At 45.1% G+C, this 25947-nt stretch overlaps 1 protein-coding gene across 8 annotated transcripts in view; it reads left to right on the forward strand.

Annotated features, from left to right (window-relative positions):
• POU2F1 (POU class 2 homeobox 1) overlaps positions 1–25947 on the forward strand; it is a 175047-nt gene that overhangs the window by 37445 nt on the left and 111655 nt on the right. Inside the window, exon 1 of one of the 8 annotated variants that reach the window (XM_073304779.1) lies at positions 14774–15187. The exons of the other annotated variants lie outside the window; for them this stretch is intronic. Coding sequence (XP_073160880.1) covers positions 15166–15187 — 22 coding nt within the window. The 5' untranslated portion in view covers positions 14774–15165. Of the gene's footprint in view, positions 1–14773; positions 15188–25947 lie in introns of those variants that run through there. 8 annotated transcript variants of the gene reach the window in all.

Raw genomic sequence — 25947 nt, forward strand, 5'->3', positions numbered from 1 at the left:
TTGAAGCTCTATAACTACTTAAATAAGTTTGTATAGATACATTAGATCTTCCTAGTTTGCAAAAAGTACCAAATGTATTGTAAAGGCTATAAGTAATTGCAAATGAACATTTTAATAGTTAGCAACCAATGAGACTCAGCCACTCTAAGAAAATAACTAGAAACTACAAATGCAAAACCAGATTAAAATCAGTTATTTAAATTGAGGTTTCCTGCTTGCTAATTTAAATCATGATTAAAATTGGTGATTTAATCACTTTGATTTTAAATATTCCACCTGCTTTGACCATTACTTTTCCATGCTCTCAAGTTCCTAATACGTCCTTGGTACCAGCCCAGCTGCAGTCTTTGATGGAGCTTGAGGTCTCCTCTGGGCATTATCAGCTCCAAAACCTTCCCCTCTACCTCCTCCCCTCTCCTCCCCCCCATCTGAGTATTCAGTTTCTAGATTTTAGAAGCAAGTCTGTCTCCTACATCTGCAGGTAAAACTTTAGAAGGTCAGGGCTATCTCAGGGCAACTCTCTCTCACTGGAATCCACATAGGCCAGGGAGTACAAGAGGCAATGTTCTGTGAGGTGACTCCTCCAGAACAGAGATGACCTGAGACTCTTGGTGAGGGGGCACAATTTAAAGGTTTGGGGGGATGTGACAGCTCGCCTCCCTCTGTACCTCCCACACCCGCTCAGAGTTGGCACCCCCCATCTCCCACAGCTCCTTCCTCACTTCTCACATCACCTCCCTGCTGCTGGCACAATGCAGGTCAGAGTGTGCTCTGGACACCTACTGCTGAGCAGGTAACTGCGGCTGTGTGTGAGGAAGGGGTGGGACTCAAGGTTTTCCCATGCTCCCTCTGGCAGGGCTGTGCTGCTAGCCCCGACCGTCTTCCCTGTTCCGGGCACCTCCTAGCAGGGCTCAGTGAGAGTGCTAGGTGCTGGTACCTTTCCCAAGCACATCCCCCTCAGCCAGACTCAGCTTGACTCCCACCCTGGCAGAAATCAGAGATGGGGCATGTTGACCCTGCATGTTTCCCCCCACCCCCCATGTATTGCCTCCTGTGAAGACCTCAAAGAAACCTACTTCCCCAATCTCATTTTCCAGAGATTGCAGCAAGACCCTTTGGCTGTATCGGTGATCACATCTCCACCTTCAGTGCTGATGTATTCTGACTTTCCAATGGAAGTGAGGATGACCCAGTGGAGTAGGAATGTAACCATACCGAGTCTTATTTATAGTCCCTACTCCTCTCCCACAATGCTAAATTGGAATCACCTTTCTTAAATGAATAATTTCAGGAGTTCCCAAGACTTGCTTAGAAGAATGATGGAAGCTCTTCATATTGAACTTTTGATCATTCAGAAAGGATGCAGTTAGAGTTCTGAAACATCAAACAGGAGGGTACTATGATGATCCCAATAAATGAGTTCTCTGGGAGCCAGCTCAGGGTAAATGGCTTATTACTTCACCTGCTGTTTCCAAGAGGGCTGATGCCTTTTATCAGATCCCCATTACTGGCTTTGAGGCTCATAGTTACTTTGATATGCGCTATAGAAAACCCTAAAATAGATTAATTCTCCTTTGACTTGAGGTGAATGTAGATTTCTTGCTTTTTATTCTCTGATATGCTGAATGGAATAAGGTAGGCTCCGTGTACTTTGTAGCAAGCGGGGGCTAAGCTGTGTGGCAAAATTCCTGGATTCTGGGGCACTGTTTTGATAGACTGGAAATTGTGCAGCAGCTTTATTTAAATTACAGTATAAAGGGTTTTAATGCATTAAATATGGAGGAATAATACAATAATTACCTCTATAGTTTATGCTGTTACCACAGTAAATAGCTTTTTCAAGTAACAGCAACATGAAACTGATATGATTCTTGGATGTTTCACAGCTGCTCAGAGAATTCTAAACTGTAGCTGTGAAATTACCAGTCTTATTAATTTTACTCTGCAGCTGTGGGCAGAGTTATGATCTGTCTCTTTGAAAACTCAGGATGACTGTACTGCCTGTATTCATGCTCACTTCACCTTTAGGAGCCTTTCTTTGCTAAAGGCAAAATGAAAAATTAAGTGCTGTAGAAATAAATGATTTAGTGCCATCCACCCAGCCCCACACAAATTCAACAAAAAGAGCTTGCTACTGGTAGATGGAGTTTTCAAGCCTTGTGGGTTTGGCAGAGAACCGTATGTCACCTTCAGCATAGGCACCAATTCCGTGGGTGTTCTGCACCCACCGGCAGCCAAGCTCCTCCTCCCCCCCGCCCCTGAGTGCCCCGCATCCCTGCTTCTCTGCCTACATCCCAGCATTTCCCGCCCAGCTGTTGCCAAACGGTTGTTTGGCATCGTTAGCACACTGCGGGGGAAGGTCACATACTGCGGGGGGTGGGAGCGGGAACATGCTCAGCGAAGGAGGCAGGGCCAAGGTAGGGATTTGGAGAAGGAATTGGAATATTGGCAGGGAGGGGGCGGAGTAGGGGCGGGGACTTTGGGGAAGGGGTTGGAATGGGGGTGAGGAAGGGGAAGGGGTGGGAAGAGGCAGGGCCTCATGGAAGGGGTGGAGTGGGGGCGGGGGCAGAGGGGGTGTTGAGCACCCACAGGAAAGAGGGGAAGTTGGCGCCTTTGACCTTCAGCATAACAGAGGGTCCCTACTGACCAGGCACTTGAAAATTAGAGACTCTTAAACTTTCTGGGCAATTTGCAAGGGGGTAACTCAGTTCTTCTCAGTCTTTAGCCACACTTATACCTAGTGTGCTGGTATGGACTGTGGTGTTCATATATATATCTAGAGGTCTGAAGTTAACTTGGAATTCATCTAGTTTTCAAAATTTAAAATTGCACATATTAGAGCAGAGTTATGAAAGGCTTAACATGTAGCACCACCACTGTGATACGTTAGCCTTGGAGGGGACACTTTTATGCTTGACCACCATGTCAAGAGACTTTTTGGCTCTGACAGTGGGGTATTTTGAATCATATTCCTTATTAAATGGCAAAAAAATTAGTTAACACAGAGTTAAGGTTGCCTGGTGGTAGTATGTGTCCTTCCAGAACATTGAGTTCAGCAGCACTTAAACTTCTGAAAACCAGAAAATGAATTATGGTAAATGCCCACACAGCCTGAACTCTGCTCCCTGGAGCTGGCAGTAGCCAATGGGAATTACCTGCTTGGTCTCCCTGCATTAGCTGTTACATATAGCTGTACTGAATACTGGAGGCAGTAGGTGTGGGAGGTTGCTGGAGTTGTGTTTGTGATAGGAGGAGATCTTGGGAGTAGTTCAAGTATCCTGGAGTTGCGATTGTGATATGAGATCTGTGTCTGAGTCCCCCAAACATGTGTGATCAAAGGAAAGAGGTTTGTGTAACTTGAGGTTCCTGTTAGCATTATTTCAATTCAGAATTGTGTCGCTTTTGTCAGTAACCAGGTACTGGGGTCTTGCCATGGATATTGTCAGTAGTGAGGTGGGATTGGAGAGTAGTCTGGATTTAATGATGGGTAGAGGAAGGCTTAGGGTGTGTCTACACATAAACCACTTCAGCAGCACAGCTGCACTGCTGTAGTTGCACTGCTATAGCGCTTCAGTGGAGACACTACCTATGCCAATTGGAGAGGTTCTTCCATCTGCACAGGTATTCCACCTCCCCGAGAGGCAATAGCAAGGTCAACGGGAGAAATAGCCAGTCAATCTAGTGCTATCTACTCTGGGATTAGATCTGTTTAACTGCATTGCTCAGGGGTGTGGATATTTCACATCAGCTGGGAGCGGGGTCCAGCTGCCCAGCTTTTGGGATCCAGCCGTGAAATGGACAAGAGAGCTAACAGCCTGTGTAAGTAACACAGTGTCTACACAGACACTGCATCTCCCTAACTACACCGAATAAGCCCTATGCCTCTCGTGGAGGTGGAGTTATGTCGGTATAGTAGGGCACTTACATCAGCGGGACAAGGCTGTAGTGTATACATTGACATAATTAGGTCGATGTAAGCTGCCTTACATCGACTTAACTGTGTAGCACAGACCAGGTTTCAGTGTTTTGGGGCATTGTTCAAAGGGGTCAGAGTTAAGGTTGTTTGGGCATTTACCTTAATATTTCCAGAACTTTCAGAACTTTGAGTTTTGCTGAACTCAATGTTCTGGAACGTCATGAGCTATTACTGGGCAACCTTAACTCTACATTAAGTTCTAAGCTATTTAACTTCCTGTCTTTTTTAAACAGACCAATACTTGTTGGTAGGAGTTAGTGGTCATGTAGGCAGTTTTAGTTCTAACCTAGATTTGCAGTTGATACGCTATTGTGGCTAGGTAATAATCTAAAACCTAGCCTTTATAGAGTTCTTTTCTTTGATACCTCTCAAAGAACATTACATCCTTATGCCCATTTTACAGATAGCAAACTGAGACATAGAGAGGTGAAGTGACTTGAACAAAGGTCACCCAGCAGGCCAGTGGCAGAGTTAGGAATAGTCCCAGACCAGTCGTATTTCCACTAGGCCACATGTTTGCTGTGTGATTCCTCAATGCTCCTTCCCCTCCCCTCTCATACATTTTGTTGTTGTGGAATGGAAATAAGGGTTGTACTTTGAAATGCTTGCAATGTGTAGTTGTTAACAAGGCCGGTGAGAGAAATCTCATGCATGGTCTGTCCCAGAATCTTGATAGTTTTTAAATACGTGGCACTTCCAGTAACTTTAAGCATGTGAGAGAAGACTGGTGTTTCTGTCTCCTCCTCCATCCACATCACACCATTCCCAGCAATATGTAGCTCCCCTTCCAACATTTCCAGCTCCCCTTCCTGTCCCATTAATCCATTAGTTGACATTATAGAAGCTATGAACATGGAAGAAATTTCTCCTTGCTGTCTCCTGCCCTGTGCTGCTGCGTACACATATTACAACCAGTAGGTTACTAGAGGGCCGCTCACTACCTAGGTTATGTAATTTCAGCCATACACTGAGCTGGCTCCCTCACTCCTGGTACCCACCCCAAGCTGGGACTCCTGCCTGTGCTTCTGCCAGGCTTCCCTAGTCAGGTCCTAGATCCACCCAGTGTGCCTGTTCTCTGAACCAGACCTCTCTTCCAAACACTCTTCCCCCCCATAAGTGTTGTGTGTCATAATTATTCATGTTCTGGATTTCGGACATTTAAATTTGTTACTTTCAGCACTCCCCCGCCTCCCCCCCTCAGATATCAGCTTGCATGGAGGGACAGGAGATGGACTCAGACACAGCAGGATGAGCAGAATCCCCTAGATCCCAGAACACAGCAGGCAGGGAGAGCAATTCAGACTCCTCAGCTACCCCTCATATTCTGCAACTCCTCCTGTCCTCTCCCCTGCCTCCTGTTCCAATTTATCCACATTCCTTCCCCCCCCCCCCCCCCCCACACACACAAACCAAAACCCCTTTCCCTCTACTCTTGTACAACACCTCCCTGCCCAGGGAGCACTTCCATGTGTAACTTATTTTCTTTTCAAAAATAGTTACACCTTGACAGAGGCACACTTTTTTGCATTGTTTATAGTTCATTCTCAGATTTCTGCCTAGGGTTAGTTTCAAATTTCAAAGTTGCTAGAATCTGAATTTACTGAAATACTGTGTTTTTTTTAAATCTCCTCACCCTACTCTGCCATGACTTATAGCAAATTTCAAGACAATATGTGTAAGCATGTAAACAGCAAGGAGTCCGGTGGCACCTTAAATACTAACAGATTTATTTGAGCATAGCTTTCGTGCGTGAAAACTCCACTTCTTCAGATGCATGAAGTGAAAGTTACAGATGCAGACATAAATATACTGACACAGGAAGAGAAGGGAGTTACCGCACAAGTGGAGAACCAGTGTTGACAGGGCCAATTCAATCAGAATGGATGTAGTCCACTCCCAACAATAGATGAGGAGGTGTCAATTCCAGGAGAGGCAAAACTGCTTCTGTAATGAGCCAGCCACTCCCAGTCCTATTCAAGGCCAAATTAATGGTTTTAAATTTGCAAATGAGTGTTAGTTTTGCTGTTTCTCTTTGAAGTCTGTTTCTGAAGTTTTTTGTTCAACTATAGCTACTTTTAAATCTGTTATAGAATGTCCAGGAAAATGGAAGTGTACGCCTATTGGCTTTTGCATGTTACCGTTCCTGATGTCCGATTTGTGTCCATTTATTCTTTTATGTAGGGACTGTCCTGTTTGACCAATGTACATGGCAGAGGGGCATTGCTGGCACATGATGGCATATATACCATTAGTAGACGTGCAGGTGAATAATTGGACATTCCTGGACATTCTATAACAGATTTGAAAGTAGCTATACTTGAACAAAAAAACTTCAGAAACAGACTTCAAAAAGAAACAGCAGAACTAACATTCATTTGCAAATTTAGCACCATTAATTTGGGCTTGAATAGGACTGGGAGTGGCTGGCTCATTACAGAAACAGCTTTGCTTGTCCTGGAATTGACACTTGCTCATCTATTGTTGGGAGTGGACTACATCCACCCTGATCAAATTGGCCCTGTCAACACTGGTTCTCCACTTGTGAGGTAACTCCCTTCTCTTCATGTGTCAGTATATTTGTCTGCATCTATAACTTTCACTCCATGCATCTGAAAAAGTGAGGTTTTTACCCAAGAAAGCTTATGCTCAAATCTGTTTAGTCTTTAAGGTGCCACCGGACTCCTTGTTGTTTTTGTGGATACAGACTAACACGGCTACGCCCGATACTTGTGTAAGCATGTGGATTTTTGAGCATTTAGAAGTCCTCTGTTAAACAGGGAATGTATTCTCAATCTTAGCTAGAGCATAACTGGCAGTCCACTGTAATATTGTATGAAATAAGAGGGAGAATGGAGGGGAGGGGCTATACATATCCATCAACTCAGAGAGGTGTTAAGTGGCCCATTCATCTGAATGAGATGTTTTCAGTTGAAAGCAAATACCCAATGGGGATGAATACAGTCAGAAACCGATCTGAGATGTGTGAACTTCTGTATTCATGATATCTGTGGATGTTTCCTCCTCTCCCACCCCAGTGCTGGAGTGTTTATGATAAAAAGAAAAGGAGTATTTGTGGAGTACAGCTCACTTCATTGGATGCTGTAGCTCACGAAAGCTTATGCTCAAATAAATTGGTTAGTCTCTAAGGTGCCACAAGTACTCCTTTTCTTTTTGCGAATACAGACTAACATGGCTGTTACTCTGAAACCAGTGTTTATGATGTGTGTCAAGAATGCAGGTCCTTGCCTCCTCACCCCACTGTTAGCAGTGTTCTCAGTGTATGTTCTGAGCATGCCTGCTCTTATACCCACCCAGAGGGGCAGCAGAACTTTCCCAGCTCCCATAAAAGATGTGGGGGTGGGGCTGGGGCTGGGGCTGGGCACCCCAGATTGTGGTGCACACATAGGAGGGGAAAGAGGGACTGGAGTTTGCTGCTTCCCAGTGTCTCACCTCTTTCCCCGTAATCCCACCTGCTCTTGTTCCCCTAATCACCCTTCCCAGTGAGCATTTGCTGTAATTTATTTTCTTTTTTTTAAAAAATAGCTTCAGTGTCTTCTGAATATTCTGCTATACTCAGATTACATTTTCCCAAAGTAAAAACAAAAACAAACAAACCTTTGACAGAGGCAGTTTGGAGCAAGATACTCCCTTTTTTATTTCGGATTTCTGCTCTGGGTTGGATTCATACTCTCAGTACCTAGCGTAGTGCTTGGATTTGATGAGCCTAACATACCCTCAGAGCCACACAGGTCCTGTGATGTAGAAGTATTTTTCCAGATGGTTAGACACTCTGTCTGTACCTGCAAAGTGTAATTCATCTGGCCTGTGAGCCCTTAGAACTGCTTGGGGTGCTTCTCTCTGGATGTTTTCAAATAATATTTTAATTTGATTTTCCTCGAAGGGTTGGTGGGTGCCATCCACAGTTGAGGTGACCCTCAAGTACTAGACCATGGCATCATGATCTAAACCTTGGTTTGGTCTGTATCTGCGTGCAAAAAAGCATTGTCAGAATAGGTCAACTTTAAAGAAAAGCTGGAGTGCGTGTGTCTGTGGGGGGGGAGGGAGGGGGGTGTTAGGAGGAGGGTTGTATTTCAGGACTCGCTGGGCCAGAGAGTCCCACATTTGGATCACTGGTCCTTCCTGAAACCCATCAGACATGCAATTTGAAGGCAATACAAGTAACTATATGGTTTTTAGAGCATTTAGTATAGTTACGTTTTAAACAGAAAGCTGGTCTTAATCTTAAGTATATATAGTAGAGCTACCACTGTGCTATAATAATGCCGGGCAAGAACAACATTTTAGCAGATTACTTGAGCCAGAGATAAAGTACTCAGCACTCATGATGTCTGAAGGACTCCTTTGAAGGGGGAAGAACCCCCAAATTAGATTTGTTTTCAACAAAGAGGAATGCAGTATCTTTCCTCCCACCCCCAAGGTGGTGGAGATATTAACTCCATGAGATGCCATTCTCCTGAACCAGAATAGAGGATTTTATTATGTCTTGTCTCATCACTTCTGCCTCTGTTGCCAGGATTCCTCAGGAAGATTAAACAAGACAAGCACTAGACTGGGAGCCAGAAGACTCCTAGGTTTCTATTTCCCTCTCTCACTGACCTGCTGTGTGACCACAGACAAGTCACTTCAGCACTGTATTCCTCTTTTCTCCTTCTACCTTGTTTCTGTTGTGTGTATTGGGATTGTATACTTTTGGGGGCAGAGACTGCTTCTTTCTGTGGTATAGTGCCTAGCACAGTGGCTCCCCAATCTTATTTAGAGCCTGTAGACACTACTGTAACACAAATAAGAGCTTTGGCCTGAGGCTTGTTAGGTCTGGTTCTCAGACCTCCTATACCTTACATAAGAACCTTCACTTGCCTTTCAGATCTCTGGGTCATCATCTTTTTTTCATGTCTGAAGACCCTGAGTCTTTCAGGCTGATGGTATGTGGCTCTACCTCTAATTCAGATTTACATGAAGTTCATTGTGTCCTGAAAAATCATACATTTTCCACTAGAGAAACTTGTGTTTTAAAAAATAAGAGGTATTCACTGAGGGTCTCTTGCAAAGGATTTAATCCTTCAGCATCCACAGTTGGACTTTCTTGTTACTGAAGTGGTCTGGACAATCTGTAATTATTAAGATCCATGAAGGCCTATTACACATTTACAGCTATTTGTGAGCTGACTTCTTCCTGGCATTTGAGCCAGTCACGGTCTGTCTTAGGCTATGTCTACACTACCGCGTTAAATCAACCTACCCTACGCAACTCCAGCTATGTGAATAACATAGCTGGAGTCGAGTTACCGAGGGGTCTACACCGCAGAGGGTCGACAGGAGAAAATCTCCTGTCGACTTACCTTACTCTCTTCAGAGTACAGGGATCGACCGGAGAGCAATCTCTAGTCGATTTGGCGGGTCTTTACTAGACCCGCTAAATGGACTGCTGGTGGATCAATTTCAGAGCATCAATCCCTGCTGTACTGTAGACGTGCCCTTAGTTATTTATAAGGCCCCTCTCATTACAGTATCTGAGTGCCTTACAGTTGTTATAGTTATCATCAAAACATCCCTGTGAGGTAGGGGAAGTATTATTATAATCCTCACTTTACTGATAGGGAAATGAGGCATAGAGAGACTAAGTGACTTGCCTAGGGTCATGCACAAACTTATGGTGGAGCGGGTAATTGAATCCAGGTTTTCCAAGTCCAAAGCTAGAACCTTAATCATTGGACCAGCCTTCCTTCCTTCCTTCCTTGATGTACTGTTTTCAGCCTTTAAGAACATTCTTGTACTATATCCCTAACAAGATTTCACTTCTAGAACTGAGAGCATCAGCGCACAGGATGGTGAGATCCAGGTCCTTATTTGACACTGTCCTCTCTCTTCGCTACCACACAGTATTCTGTAAGGATAAGATGGAACTCCTCCTAACTAACCTGGATTCTGACTTACATTTTAATGAATCCATTAAGCTCCTGTTTCCATCTCAAACCTCACTTGTTACCAGGCAAGCTTGATTACATAGCTTGAATGTTAAGAGCTCTAAGGCCAGGTTTTCAAAAGGGCTCTGTATTCATCTTCTCCCATTATTCACAATGGAAGATGTTGGGTGCTGAGCACTCTTTAAGATCTGGTCCTATGCTATTAAGATTAAGATTTTTTCACGGTTATTTTTAGTAAACGTCAGGCAATAAACAAAAATTCACAGAAGCTTGTGACTTGTCTGCCTTTTACTAAAAATAATGGGGCAGAGCAGAGGCTGATGGGGACAACTGAAGTCCGAGCCCTGGGGGGGGCGGGGGGGAGGGAGATGAGAGCCTGAGCCCCACTGGGGGAGGGAGGGGAGTCCAGGACCTGATGCTGCTGCAGCTGACAGCTCTGTGGCCCTGCTGTAGCCCTGATGGCTTAAGAGTTCCGGGAGCCCCCTGCTGCCTGGAAGGTGGCTGACTGTTCGGGGGGCCCACCACCACCCACAGGGCGGCTGATTGCTCCAAGGGTCAGCAGCTTGGGGCTCCGGGGGCCCCCTACAGCAGCTGAAGTGGAAATGTCATGCATGTCTCTGAAAGTAATGGAATCTGTGACCTCCATTACATAATCTTATTCTTATTATCTAGAGAGGAAAAATCACTTCAATGTAAACTATCTAGGTTTTCTATAGCCTGGGAAGAGACCGTTGGGTTCAGGCAAACACTGTTTTTGCCCTGAAGTCCCTCTAACTGATCATCAAACTCTTGTATATAAATGTATTTTGAACTTGCAGGTGTGTTGATGTATGAACATCTTAAAATGTACTCTGCCAGGTCCAAGGCATTGTTTTTAGCATATATTAGACATTCTTGAATTGTTGACTTATATAGAGTTAAATGCATGCATTGATTCAACAGTACTCACCTGATTTGGCTTTCAGGACTAGTGTCCAATCTGGGGGAGCAGTTCCTTAGATGCACCTGATTTGGAGGCGATTAATGCTAATCACCCAAGAGAAGGGTACTGTGATGGTCAATACCTGAAGAGTGATTACTTAGTAAAACTATAGTTCTTTGAGTAATTAGATCCACATTCCTCCATCTTTGAGTATTAGAACATATTCTGAATAAGCAGAAAGGAATTGGAGTTGTTTCACGTCTTTGGCTCCTTATCACGTTGTTAGGTCTGAATGCTCAGCTCTTTGAGGAAAGATGATCCCTAATAGCTACTGTTTCCCAGAGGATTCCAATCTCTGTGCAAGAATACATGGGCTCCCAAGATTGGGAATTTATGTTGTCAGTCTACTCAAATAATTATTTAATAAGTAAAGAACCCTTCTGTTGGGAAGGCAGTTATACTGAATTTAGGATCTTGTACAGACCCAAGAGTAGTGAACTGTGTTGTCCAAATTTGTTTCTGCTTTCAGGAAATACGTTTGTTTTCTTAGTAGGTACAACATTTTGGTGGGGCTCTGTGGTTATAAGATAGCAACAGAATAAGAAGCAGAGAGTTTCTTGCTTTGTATTGTGTTTTGGAAATTACCATTTCTGTTGTCTGCAGGTTTGTTCTAAGGATGCAGACTTGAAATCGCTGGGGAGAGAGAAAGAGACTTGCAGTTCTAATCTTTCCTTGTGTTGCCTCTGGTCAGGCACTGGGTTGTTTTTCTGTTTTTGTTCCTCTGGGTGGCATCTGTCTTCAGGAAAAATCTCCTTACAGCAAAGCACAGACTGCTTAACTGTGGCTGTTTCACTGTTGCTCCTTCTGGCTATTAGGCTGAATTAATTACCTGAGCAGTTGTAATATAGGTGCCTGAAAGGTTTGAGACTTGTTGGGGGAAGGAAGGAGGTGTTAAAAGAATTACTCTTTCTCTTCTTCCTCGTCTCTGCTTTTTCACTGGTTCCTGAATAACCTCTGTCTAAGATTCCATAGTTCACACATGCAGAATAGTTTTTGTGCTACTTGGCATGTGCTTTGTTTGTACTAGCATCCTCCTTTGTGGCCTTATTAGATTCATAGATTCCAAGACCAGAAGGGACTATTGTGGTCATCTAGACTGACCTCCTGTATAACACAGGACATAGAACTTCCCAGAAAATAATTCCTAGAGCATACCTTCAGGGGAGAAAACCATCTTGATTTAAAAAGTGCCAGTGATGGAGAATCCACCATGATTCCTTGGTGCATTTTTCCATTGGTTAATTACCCTCACTGTTTTGGTGTAAATTTTTATTTCCAATCTGAATTTGTCTAGCTTCAACTTCTAGGCATTGGATCATGTTATACCTTTCTGTGCTAGATTGAAGAGCTCTTTATTAAATATTTGTTACCCATGTAGGTACTTATAGACTGTAATCAAGTCATCCCTTTACCTTCTCTTTATGCTAAATAGATTGAGCTTTGTGTTTCTCACTATAAGGCATGCTTTGTAATCCTTTAACCATTAACCTTTATCCACAAGAAGTCCGCTTCCTAGACACTATAGAGCTAATAAGCGATGGTCACATAAATACCACCCTATACCTTAAACCTACTGACCGCTATACTTACCTACATGCCTCCAGCTTTTCATCCAGACCACATCACATGATCCATTGTCTACAGCCAAGGTCTGAGATCCATTTGCTCTGATCCCTCAGACAGAGAAAAACACCTACAGAATCTCTATCACGCGTTCTTAAAACTGCAATACTGACCTGGTGAAGTGAAGAAACAGATTGATAGAGCCAGAAGGGTACTGAGAAGTCACCTACTACAAGACAGGCCCAACAAAGAAAGTAACAGAACGCCACTAGCCATCACCTACAGCCCCCAACTAAAACCTCTCCAACGCATCATCAAGGATCTACAACCTATCCTGAAGGACGATTCCTCACTCTCACAGACCTTGAGAGACAGGCCAGTCCTTGCTTACAGACAGCCCCCCAACCTGAAGCAAATACTCACCAGCAACTACACACCACACAACAAAAGCACCAATCCAGGAACCAAACCCTGCTACAAACCCCAGTGCCAGCTTTGTCCACATATCTATTTAAGGGATACCATCATAGGACCTAACCACATCAGCCACACTATCAAGGGCTCATTCACCTGCACATCTACCAATGTGATATGTCATCATGTGCCAGCAATGCTCCTCTGCCATGTACATTGGCCAAACCGGACAGTCTCTACGCAAAAGAATAAATGGACACACATCTGACATCAGGAAACATAACATTCAAAAACCAGTAGGAGAACACTCCAATCTCTCTGGGCATTCAATAACAGACCTAAAAATGGCAATTCTTCAACAACAAAAAAACTTCAGAAACAGACTCCAGTGTGAAGCTGCAGAAGTGGAATTAATTTGCAAACGGGATACCATCAGATTAGGCCTGAATAGAGACTGGGAGTGGTTGGGTCATTGCAAAACCCAAACTTAATTTCCCCAATACTAATTTCTCCCTACTGTTACTCACATTTTCTTGTCAACTGTCTGTAATAGGCCACTCTCTTACCACTTCAAAAATTATTTTTTCTATTTTGGTATTCTGCTGTTAATTGATTTATCTTATTAGACTGACCTCACACTTGGTAAAGCAGTCCCCATCCTTTCATGTATTTATATCTGCTCCTGTATTTTCACTCCATGCATCTGATGAAGTGGGTTCTAACCCACAAAAGCTTATGCCCAAATAAATTTGTTAGTCTCTAAAGTGCCACAAGGACTCCTCGTTATTTTAACCATTATCATGCCTCTTCTCTGAACACTTTACAATTTATTGACATCCTTCTTGAATTATGGACCTCAGAACTGTACACAGTATTCCAGCAGAGGTCACACCATTACGAAATCTAGAAGTAAAATAACCTCTTTGCTCCTACTCAAGATTTCCCTGTTTATGTAGCCAAGAATCGCATTAGCCCTTTTTGGCCACAGCATCGTAATGGGAGCCCATGTTCAACTGACTGTCTACCATGACCGCCAAGTCATATTGTCTTTAGCATAAAAGTATTTCAAATATCTGTATACACTGAAACAAGGTTTTTCTTCAAGTCCCCAGTGGATAGCTACCCAAGTATAATTTCACTTTCTTGTTCTATTTATCAAATGTACTTTGTTTCTTTAACTGTACAAAATGCTTTAAATAATATTGACCCATATCACTTGGAGGACTCAACCTAAATTCCACTTTTAAAGGCCTCAATAAAATAATCATGCTAAACCTTGTCTAGATTAGGATAAAAGGAGTTTATTAAAAAAACAAAAAGAGAGTGGGAGGTAGAGAACAGGTTTTAAAACTTTAGTGTAGACAGAGCAAGTTGTATTTAAACAAGTGCTCAGTCAATAGAAATGACAGGTTTCAGAGTAGCAGGCGTGTTAGTCTGTATCCGTAAAAAGAAAAGGAGGACTTGTGGCACCTTAGAGACTAACACATTTGTTAGAGCATAAGCTTTCGTGAGCTACAGCTCACTTCATCCGATGCATACAGTGGAAAATATAGCGGGGAGATTTTATTTCCACAGAGAACATGAAACAGTGGGTGTTACCATACAGACTGTAACAAGAGTGATCAGGAAAGGTGAGCTATTACCAGCGGGCGGAGGAGGAAGGGCGGGGGGGGACACTTTTTGTAGTGATAATCAAGGTGGGCCATTTCCTGCTGGTAATAGTTCACCTTTCCTGATTGCTCTTGTTACAGTCTGTATGGTAACACCCATTGTTTCATGTTCTCTGTGTATATAAAATCTCCCCACTGTATTTTCCACTGTATGCATCCGATGAAGTGAGCTGTAGCTCACGAAAGCTTATACTCTAACAAATGTGTTCGTCTCTAAGGTGCCACAAGTACTCCTTTTCTTTTTTCAATAGAAATGAACTCTCTCTCTCAAAACAGTGGAGGGGAGTGATTTCCATGAGAAGTCCTTCACCTAGAATTCACTGCCAGCCACTCCCAACATTCGGACTATAAAGGGTTTTTTTGGTCAAACTCAATGCCTCAAACTGTATTTGGAAACAGATTACAATCCAATATGGACTCTAGAACACAGACATCTTGTGTGAGACAATATTAAAATATGTTGCTGCATTCTATACTAGCTAAATTTTCTTTTGCTCTTCAGGTATAGTTCCATTGCAGTAATCCAGTCTGGAAAGAGCAGTGATGGAGGAGAGGGCTTTAAATGTTCACTTGCTTTTGGTGAATGAAAAGTTTTCCTGTCATGTATAGACACCTATGCCATACTGTTCTGCAGAACGTAAGCTTTCGTTTAAAAAAAAAAAATCTATCCCAGATGGTTGCAAACATAACCTTTTGAGCTATAAAATGAATGTGCACTGAAGCAGATTTGTCATGCTTTGTCTACAGATACGCTACTCCAGTGCCTCTACCACTGCTCACAACTTTGTCAGATAGTGGCAGAGTAAAGTTAATAAGACTCGTTAGTTTCATATTCAGAACCTTGTGGGGAGCAGAAAAACCATAAAGAATGTCAATTTCATTCTGCAGGCATTCTGGGCCTAGCACCTTTTCAAATGATAACTCATAATTAGCGCTGCTGAGAGCATAACAAAAGGTTGACTATGCACAGCAGAACCAAATGTTATTTTTAAAACTATAGGAAATACCTTTCAGTTTTCCTTAAGCCATAGCCATATGTTTGTTTATATACTGGATAATGTAATCTGTTTTCAGATACTAGCTACTGGAGTATTTCTCAAGGTAGGGCAAAATTAATTTGACTTACAATTGCAATGGAACAATGTCAGTGGTGGAGCTTTTCTCCTTCTGGAGAATAGTGCCATTTATTAGTTTATGTAATCTGTACTGAAACCCAGACCTCATGGAAATGTGTGTTCTGAAGCTTAATACACTAATGTTTGTAATATGCTTTGAGCTCACCTGATGGAGAGTGCTTTAGAAGAGCCAACTACTATTGCTGTTTCAGATGAAAATTAAATGTCTGTATTTGAGCATGGGCCATTTAACAGGATGCATATTGCTCCAATTAAGTTTGGGGCGAGTTTCCCTGCTGGTCTATTTTGAGACTTTTTTTTGCCCAAGGAAAAACTTTAAAAATAAATTTATGTTGAGTGGAGAAATTTTCGCCTCTTCTCTGCAATGAAAAATACTTTCCCATGGAAGTTGAGAAAAGTCTGGTTTCAAGACCTGCCTCTAAGCTAATAAAATTACTCTTCGGGTCATCAAGGCTACAGAGTATGCCATGGTGTCAAACGGACTCCATACCATAATTTTTAAAATTTTTTTCCTGCTCTATAGAAAACTGATTCTTTGAAATTTGCCCTCCTAGTGCAGTGGTTTTCAAACTGCAGGTTGTGACCCAGTAGTGGGTTGCGACCCAGTACTGGGTCGCAATGGCTGTGGTCAGCACCACCGAAGGGGCTGTTAAAAGTCCCATCAACAGTGCTGCCTGGCTAAGGCAGGCTAGTCCCTACCTGTTCTGACACCGCACTGGGCCCCGGAAGTGGCCAGCAGAAGGTCCGGCTCCTAGGTGGTGGGGCCACAGGGCACTGTGCGCTGCACCAGCCCTGAGCACCAGCTCCGCACTCCCATTGGCCAGTTCCCGTCCATGGGGAGCTGGTGGGGCGGGATGGTGCCTGCGGGCGAGAGCCTTGCGGAGCCGCTGGCACGCCTGTGCCTAGGAGCCAGACCTGCTGCTGTCTGCTTCTGGGGCGCAGTGCAGTCTGCAGGACAGACAGGAAGCCTACCTTAGCACCCCTGCTGCACTGCTGACCGAGAGCCACCCAAGGTAAGCCCATGCCCCAACCCTGTGACCCAATCTCCTACCCCAGCCCTGAGGGCCCCCCCCAAATCCGGAGCCCCTTCCTGCACCCAAAATCCCTCATCCCCAGCCCCACCCCAGAGCCCTGACCCCTTCCCACATCCTGAACCGCTCATTCCCAGCCCTAGCCCTGAGCCCCTCCCACTCTCCAAACCCCTCATCCCCAGCTCTGTTGTGTCGTGGGCATCAACAATTTTCTTCAACTGGGTCGCAAAAGAAAGTTTGAAAACCACTGTCCCAGTGCATACTGTTTTAGCCCTTGTATCAAGCATTTCTGTCCGTCCTTTGTACCTCCTCTGAACCCTAGAACTTTTTTTTCTTTGCATTGACCTTGGTTGACTGCACATTTATGGTGCTAACAAGCTAGATTTCAGAGACACTGGGCTGTTCTTCAAGTTGAAGGTGAGATGCTGTGAAATAAGTGCCCAGTTTATTATGGGATGGCAGAGACAAGGAAAAGAGATTTGAGAGGAGGGAAATTGCTGTCTTTCCATATAGCCCTAACCAGCAAAGAAAGAAAAAAGAAAAAGTATGAAAAAGGCTTTATGCTTGTTCTCCTTGGGAATACATTTTAGTTGTTAATATTTCTATAGCTATTTACAAACATTAATTTAGATAACTAGTTTTATTGCGGTACTGTGGTATACTAAACTCACTTTTTTATTAAATGCACAGTAGCATGTCCGTATTTTTTTTTTTCTTCTGTGAAAGACAGAGTACAGGGTTTCAGATTACTGCTCCTCAAAAACAGGCAAACAGCATTTAAATCACTATTCTGTGATTTTTAAAACCATCCTATCAAGGAAATTTAAGGGATGTAGTAACCACTATGTAAATCGACTGAGAGATTGAGGAAAAACAGCGTGACATTAACATTTCTTACCTGTTTTTGGCTATGAACCTTCCCCAAGTTGGTCCTGCATCAGATCTTGATCAACCTGATCGTAGGATGAGGTGAGGTGGTTCTGGGAGGTGCTGAATGAGGAAGGACATTTTCAGGTATATGTGTGGGAGGAAGCTTGTACAAAAATAAAGGTCTGTGGAGGAGGACTGTGAATGCTGATGGAAATATCCCAGAGATAATGGAAGGTTTTGAGTATGAATGGGGCATCTCCATCTATAGTGGGGTTATTGATAGAACTCAGTTGCCTGTTCTGTGGCTATCATAGAACAGGAAGGGACCTCGAGAGGTCATCTAGTCCAGTCCTTTGCAATCAAGGCAGGACTAAGTATTATCTAGACCATCCCTGACAGGTGTTTGTCCAACCTGCTCTTAAAAATCCCCAATGATGGAGATTCCACAAAGTCCCTAGGCAATTTAGTCCAGTATTTAACCACTCTAACAGTTAGGAAGTTTTTCCTAATGTCCAACCTAAACCACCCTTGCTGCAATTTAAGCCCATTGCTGCTTGTCCTATCCTCGGAGATTAAGAAGAACAATTTTTCTACCTCCTCCTTGTAACAACCTTTTATGTACTTGAAAACTGTTGTCATGTCCTCTCTGTCTTCTCTTCTCGAGACTAAACAAACCCAGTTTTTTAAATCTTCCCTCATAGGTCATGTTTTCTAGATCTTTAATCATTTTTGTTGCTCTTCTCTGGACTTTCTCCAGTTTTGTCCAAATCTTTCCTGAAATGTGGCGCCCAGAACTGGACACAATACTCCAGTTGAGGCCTAATCAGCACGGAGTAGAGCGGAAGAATTACTTCTCATGTCTTGCTTACAATACTCCTGCTATAATACATCCCAGAATGATTTTTGCTTTTTTTGCAACAGCATTACTCTGTTGACTCATATTTAGCTTCTGGTCCACTATGACCCCCACACCCCTTCTGCAGTACTCCTTCCTAGGCAGTCATTTCCCATTTTGTATGTGTGCAACAGGTTGTTAAGTACAACAGTATATCAGCTAATGACTACTGATTTTTTTATGCTGCAATTCTCTGATGGCCAATAGCTGCATATTTCCATGGTCTAGCTGAACAGCTTTTTAAGAGCTCATGTCTATGAGAAGGAACACAGACTGTAACTGGGTGTTCTAGCTCTTGAAGGCTTCTTAAGGGATCTCTTGGTATAGCACTACCCTATTCCAGAGTTTGCCTCTTTAAAAAATACCTTTATAACTGTGGCAGAGGAGATGGTCACACTACAGGAGAAGGTCTTGGGGAGGTAACGTGCAGTTTGGAGAGAAACCTAGACTGCAGACTCTGGTTTTAAGGCTTGAGAACAAAGTCCCACAAGCTGTACTGATCATGGTTGAGGAACACGGCTGACTCAGGTTAGTTCCCAGCTGTTCTCTCTGTAATCCAATGGAGCAAGATTGCTGGAAAATGTAGTTCCCTGACAGTCAGGTTGTAATCCTGGATTAGGGCAAGACATTTGGGGTAAATATGCTGGATTTGAACGCTCCCTTTGCTTTCAGGTGGAGAGACCTGGAAGGAGGTAGATTGTGCAGAAACCTGAAACCTAGGGGCAAATGAATCCACTTTGTTTTTGCTTTTGAATGGTTTTGAGGCAGACGTCTTTTGAGGAAAATCTGATCTACTTCGTAAAAAAAAGACGTAATAGCTAGAGTTCCCGTGTTTGGCAAACTTGAAACAAAGCCCTGTCTGAGGAAGTTATTTTGTATTTTTTAAATTCCATCAGCATGGCTTCGGTCTTTATCACAGGGATGCTCTTCTCACAACACACTCTGGACACTGACATAAGTGTGCTCAAAAAGTGACTTCCTTAACTGATCCATTGTCTAGTGTCAGTCAGATTCAAGACTCACAAAATTTGTCAGACCACTCTGTTTATTAGCAAAGCGCTTTGCCAATGCACCCAGATATGTAAGCCTCCTGCAAAAGCTCAAGCTAACTTATTTAAACAGATAAGGGAAAGCCAATTTAACATAAGAGACAAAAGGAAGCAGAAACGGACAAATATACATACATATCTTATTTGCATACTAACGTTTACCAATCTCCTAGCTCAGTAGGAGCTCTAAGTTAATTAGTTTGAGGACCCATTGTCTCACACTCCTTAACGTTTCTCTTCCTGACAACTATATTTCAACAAACCCTTCAAGCAGCATTTCTTTAATGAATTATAATTTCAATATAATTCATTCTACTTTCACACTAGTAAAACGTAACCAGGTTATTCCAACAGACAGGCATCCTTAAGCTACCTCTTCAGGACAAATAACGGCTGAATGTGTCTTGGGGTGAGGTGGAAATGTCTACCACAACTGCCCCTGCATCTTGTTTTGATATCTTGCTTTTTGACAATATTTATGATAACTTGGGGAAATTTTCTCTAGTGGAATGGGTTGAGGAGGTAGAAAGGGATACTACATTTCACAGTTTGAGATTTCTGGGATGAAGGAGTCACACTACTGTCATTACCAGGAAGGGTAGTCAGGTAATGTACAATCATTGCCAGTAAAGTAGTAGCAAAGGAAAACTATTAACTGGCATCCATTGCCAACAGCAGCTGCTGTGGCCAACAAATATAGTGTACTAAATTACTCTAGTCACCAACTTCCCTACTTATGCATAGCATTTAACTATTACGTCATATTTTGTATGTTGGGGAACTTTGACAGTGTAATTATCAACTACTTTGCAGTACTTCCTTTTTGAAACTCTTTAATGCATTCCAGATGTTATGCAGTTTCTTTAAGATGAGTAAAAATGGCAGGCATTTCTAATGGACACACAGTGAAGTTCAGGAAAGAAATACTGTATAAGTTAGTTGGGGTTGCTTGGTCAGGGTAGCCTATTTTGATGTGTGTGACAGCTGTGATTATGATATAAGGAGATCTATATTTTGCACCCTCCAATGCATGTGAGCAAAGGGAAGAGCTGCATGTGTATCTTCAGCATCAAGTATTTATAATTTCAGTGTAGAATCTCGTATGTTATATAATTATCAGGGTAGAAGTGTTTTATTACACAGGGTATTGTCAGGAGCAAGCTGGGTTATGAGAGCAGTCTATGCATTTGTTATCTGCATGCACTGTAGGTGCACTGTAGGTAAAGTGAATGTGGTCAGTGTCCGGTGTAACTGTACTGAACGGTGGAGGCGGTAGAGGTGTGTCTGAGAGATTTGTGGATTAGTTTGAGGTGTGTGACATGTGACTGATGAGATCTATATTTTCCACCCTTTTGTGTGAGAAAAGTCAAGAGGTGTATACGTACCTTCAGTGTGCTGTATGCATCATTTCTGTGTGGAGTTGTGCAGGTTTTGTTGTTAGCAGGACTTAAATCCTTTAATATAAAATATCCTGTCTGCAATAAGGTGGAATATGAGAGGATTCTAACACTTCTTAATTAATGATGGTTAAATGAAAGTGAGATGGTATCCTGTCAGTAAGTGTATTAATAGAGTTGTAAAAGGCTGTGAAGTGGTTCTTACATTGTATGCATGTGGTATTCTTTCTGGGGAATGGGCAACCTGTGAGAGTGTACGCCAGGATCTGGAACCTCCTGAATCTTATAGCGCCAAGCGCCAGTGTATGTGTTTGAGGCATTGCTTGAAGAGAGTAGGGGGTGTCATGGGAACTCCCCCCCCCTTTTATCAGGGTTCCCCAAGGTTCTATGCTTGACCCAGTGCTTTAATAACTCTATCAGTGATCTGGAAGAAAATATAAAATCATTGCTAGTAAAGTTTGTAGATAACACAAAGATTGGTGCAGTCCAGATTGCCTTGTTAGCTTGCCTTAATCTAATTTGCATTTCATTTCAGTCAAATTCAAACTCGTGTCTAGGAACAAAGAGCACAGATCCTACTTACAAGATGGGGGATTCTATTCTGGAAAGTAACAACTCCAAAAGGATTTTGGAGTTGTGTTGTATTCAGCAGGTAATTCAGTCTTCCCAGTTAGAGGGTTAGCGTGATTCTTGGATTATAAAGAGGGAAGTATCAATTGGGATTAGATAGATGATGATGGTACAATACTACAACTGGTAAAACCATTACTGGAATACTGTGTCCAGCTCTAGTATCTTTCAGTCCCCAAAACTGAGGCAAAGTTCCCTGTCTCTGTGACAGACATCTCAGTCTGCACACTGGAGGTCTCCGGCTGACAGACCTAGATCACTGGCACTGCGTTCAGTCTCAGTCGATTAGACACACGTCACCCAGAGGGAGACATCGATCACCGTATGCCTGGTGCCAGTTGTCCTGGGTGCTGACTCCATGACAGAGATCCCAGTCTCCCAGACTCCGAGAACAATCTCCGGGCAGTACTGTTCTCCTCACTCCCAGCACTAATCCCCAGGAAAACAGTCCTACATGAAGCACCGCTCACCTACAGCAACAGTTAGCTGTCAAACTCAGTCATTGATGGTCCAGCCATGGCATCCAGAAGGAGATTCTTCTAGGTTAGATCGGAAGGCAGCAGTGGCCATGTGGGCACCGGAGACTGGATCAACCTCCGCGATGCCAACCTGGCAGCAGGGTCAATGGCCTGCCCAGTGGCCTTATTGGAATGTGTGGGGCATGCTGTTTATGCTGATACCCTTCTTGCACCACACTCCAGTGACACTTTGGAAAAACAGCCTCCGGCACTGATGGCACCAGGCTCAGTGCATGGAGTGGAATTGGACCCCGGGGTAGAGGAGTGAAAACCCACCCCTAAAGCCCCTTCCCCACAAAGGAGGATGTGCCAGGCCCTCCCCTAGTGTTTCAGTCATCCTCTTTGTCACCCGACTAGGCAATGGCTGGACCATCGCATGCAAGATCACTGGATGATTTCCAAGAGCATCAAGCCCTGCTCTGAAGGGTGGCCATGAACTTGAGCTTAGAGGTGGAGGAGATGACGGAGCAGTCGGATACCTTGTTTAATGTGCTCTTGGCAGCAGTCCCCCTCGAGTCATGTTGCCAGTACACGAAGGTGCCCTATGAATAGCTAAAGCCATCTGGCAAATTCTATCCTCCATCCCTCCCACCTCCAAAAAGGCTGAGAAGCAGGATTTTGTCCTGGTGAAGGGGTTCTAGTACTTCCATACTCATCCTCCCCCAGATTCACGGGTGTCTCTGTGACCACTGAGAAGGACAGGCAGGGGCAGATCAGTTCTGTCCCTGAGAATAAAGTGGCAGAGAGGCTGGACCTTTTTGGAAGGAAGATTTATTCAACGGCCAGCCTTCAATTCAGGGTGGCAAACCACCAGGAGCTAGTCGGAAGATATAACTTTAATCTGTGCGACTCCCTCAGAAAATTTAAGGACTCTCTACCCCAGGATTGTCCCAGGAGTTCATAGCTGAGGAGGGCAGGACAGCAGCTACATGTTCCCTCCAGATGGTCTGGGACACAGCCGACACGCTGGCCAGGGTGGTCGCATTGGCCATGGTTATGAGGCACAGTTCATGGGTTCAAACCACAGGCCTGTAACAGGAGATGCAGTCCTCCATTCAGGACCTCCCATTTGATGGGAACGGTCTCTTTGCAGAGCAGATGGATGTGAGGCTGCATGGGCTCAGACCACGCCGCAGATGTTGAGGAACCAATTCAGGCTGCCCTTGCCTCCTAGGCTTTGGCTGGCTCGCCAGGGCTCTGCAAGGAGAAGGGACAGACACGCAAAGTTCAGTCATCACCATCCCTCCACCTCCTGCTCACCAGCTTAACCTAGCCCAGCAAAACACCTCGGGGGCCAGAAGCGCTCCTTTGATGGTACACTGGATGGTGCACCAGTCGCTTTGGATCCACCTTACCCCTTTCTTGACCATTTACATCCCTTCCAACTGGCCTGGTCGCAAGTCACATTGGACCGCTGAGTGATAGGAATCCTATCTCTGGGCTACACCTTGCAATTCTTGGCTATACCCCCTTCCCACCGTCCTTCCCCATCCCTCTTCAGGGACCCTTCTTATGAGCTACTCTTTGTTCAGGAGGTCGAGAACCTCTTGCAGCCAGGGGTGGTGGAGGAGGTTCCTTGGGAAATGAGGGGAAAAGGGTTCTACTCCCACTGCTTTCTAATCCCAAAAGCAAAAGGGGGCCTAAAACCCATTCTGGACCTGCGGCAACTCAACAAATATCTCAAGAAGTTGAAGTTCTTCTTTGAGTGCCTGTTCACATCCATTCCACATTAGGTGTGCGCGCCGCGTGCACGAGCGTTGGAAACTTTTTCTCTTAGCGGCTCCCGGCAGGTGGTGCCACTTCGCCGTGCATATATACCTCCTCCAGTTCCTTCTTGCCGTCTGTGGTGGCGTTGGAACAACCTCTCTCTCTCTCTCTCTCTCTCGTAGAAGAGCAGTGCCTTAGCCTTTTCCTAGTAGCTGTTATCAGTTAGTTAACATACCTTTATTGTGGACACTTAAGTGATTAGGTGCTTGGAGGCTTCCAGCCCCCGGCTTGGGCTGCAGTGCATGCCACAGGCCCACAGCTTCAAGGCTTGCGCAACGTGCCACAAACCTATGCCAGTTAGTGACCCCCACGACTCGTGACTACATCGCCTGGGGGACGGACATCAAACTGAGCGGTGTAGGATTTGCAAGACGTTTAGGCCAAGAACAAGGAAAGAAAGAGACTTTCATTTAAAGCAGCTGTGGATGGAGGCCACATTGCAGACACCAGGCCTGGAGCGCCCGACGTTGGCTCAGGCTTCCTCGGTGCATAGTGCCCTGGAGCAGTTGAGAGACTCGGCACCGGCTAAGCACTGTAAACTGTCGGCCCCAGAGCACCAGACTAGGCCCCGGCACCGCTCGTCCTCCCTGGTGCAGCCCCCGGCACAGCTGAAAGGAAGGTGCGGTTGTTTCCTACACAGGAGGCCAGCACCTCCCAAGGCCCCGAGCGCCGATAAGAGCAGGAAGGCTGCGGTACCGGCGCCAACACCGGTAGTACTGGCAGCACAAGCCCCACTGAGCCCAGACCGAAGTGAGCTCAGGGCGGATGATGGGCTCGAGGGCATAACGGATCAGCCCTCCATGCCTGGCACCTTTGAGGCTGCAAAGGACCTCATCGAGCTGTCGACAGCGAGCCCCCTCCCATATAGGGAGAACCCTTCGGCACCCATGGCATGGGTGCTGTCAAGGGGTAAGCCAGCAATGGTGTGCCGCTCGAGGACACCGTCCCCGGCACCACTCCCGGAGTAGGTCCCGGTCGAGCTCCGACTCCGCTGACTCAGTTACCAGCGGCCCAGAAGGAGGTTGCGGCTTCAGGAGTGGGTCGGCGTGAGGAAGCTCCGGAAAGGGCACACATCTCTCCGGCACCAACCAGAGACTGGCACCGGGAGGAGTTGAGACAGCCCTCTCCAGAGGGCTCTCACAGATGGTCCCGGTCCAGGAAATGCCAGTCCCAGTCCCGGTCTAGATCCTGGTCCCGGGGATACTGCTCCAGCCACTATAACTACCCGCACCGGGCCGCGGACAGCAGGGACCCTCAGGTGGGCTGGCAACCTCAATGGGGGCTGCCAGGCCATTGGCCCTTCTGGACCCCCTGGGCCTATCAGGAGCACCTAGGGGCCCCGTCCAGGGCAAGTTACTTGGTGCAGCGGTCCCAGTCCCCGCATCGACGCCAGAAGGTGCCGGAGACTACAGTATCCAGGCCTCCAGCATCCCCCCAGGATAAACTGGAGAGACAAGCACCGAGCGCGGTGCTGTCCAATGGACTCCAGTCCCGGCCCTAGCCGGAGGCCCCTCCCATGGGAGAAGGGGAGGAGGAGGACCGGCCAGAGGGGGTCGAGCAGCAGCTAACCTCCTCGTCATCCCCTGATGAAGCGGTGGCGGGTACAGCAGTGTCCGGCCCTCCACCAATAGACCATAGAGCCCACCAGGAGTTGCTGCGCAGGATCACCCAGAACTTGGGGTGGCAGACCTAGGAGGCGGTTGAGCAGGAGGACTCCATGGTGGACATTTTGAGCCCCGAAGGTCCATCCAGAATAGCGCTCCCACTCATTAAGACCATTCAGTCCAACTATAAGACCATATGGCAGACCCTAGCCTCCAGCGTTCCAACGGACAAAGGACTGGAGCGTAAATACTTTGCCTCATCTAAGAGCTATGAGTTTCTGTTCTGCCATCCGAGTCCATGCTCCCTAGTGGTCTCAGTGGTAAACGAAAGGGAGCACCATGGACAGCAGGCCCCGGCCCCTAAGGCCAAGGAGGCGAAACGCCTGGACCTTTTTGGTAGAAAGGTGTACTCATCTGGGGGCCTTCAGTTGAGGATTGTGAACCAGCAGGCCATCCTCAACAGGCATAATTTCAAGTCCTGGGTGGTGGGTGGGGAAGTT

Source organism: Lepidochelys kempii, chromosome 1 (assembly GCF_965140265.1).
Source record: "Lepidochelys kempii isolate rLepKem1 chromosome 1, rLepKem1.hap2, whole genome shotgun sequence".
Lineage (NCBI taxonomy): Eukaryota > Metazoa > Chordata > Testudines > Cheloniidae > Lepidochelys > Lepidochelys kempii.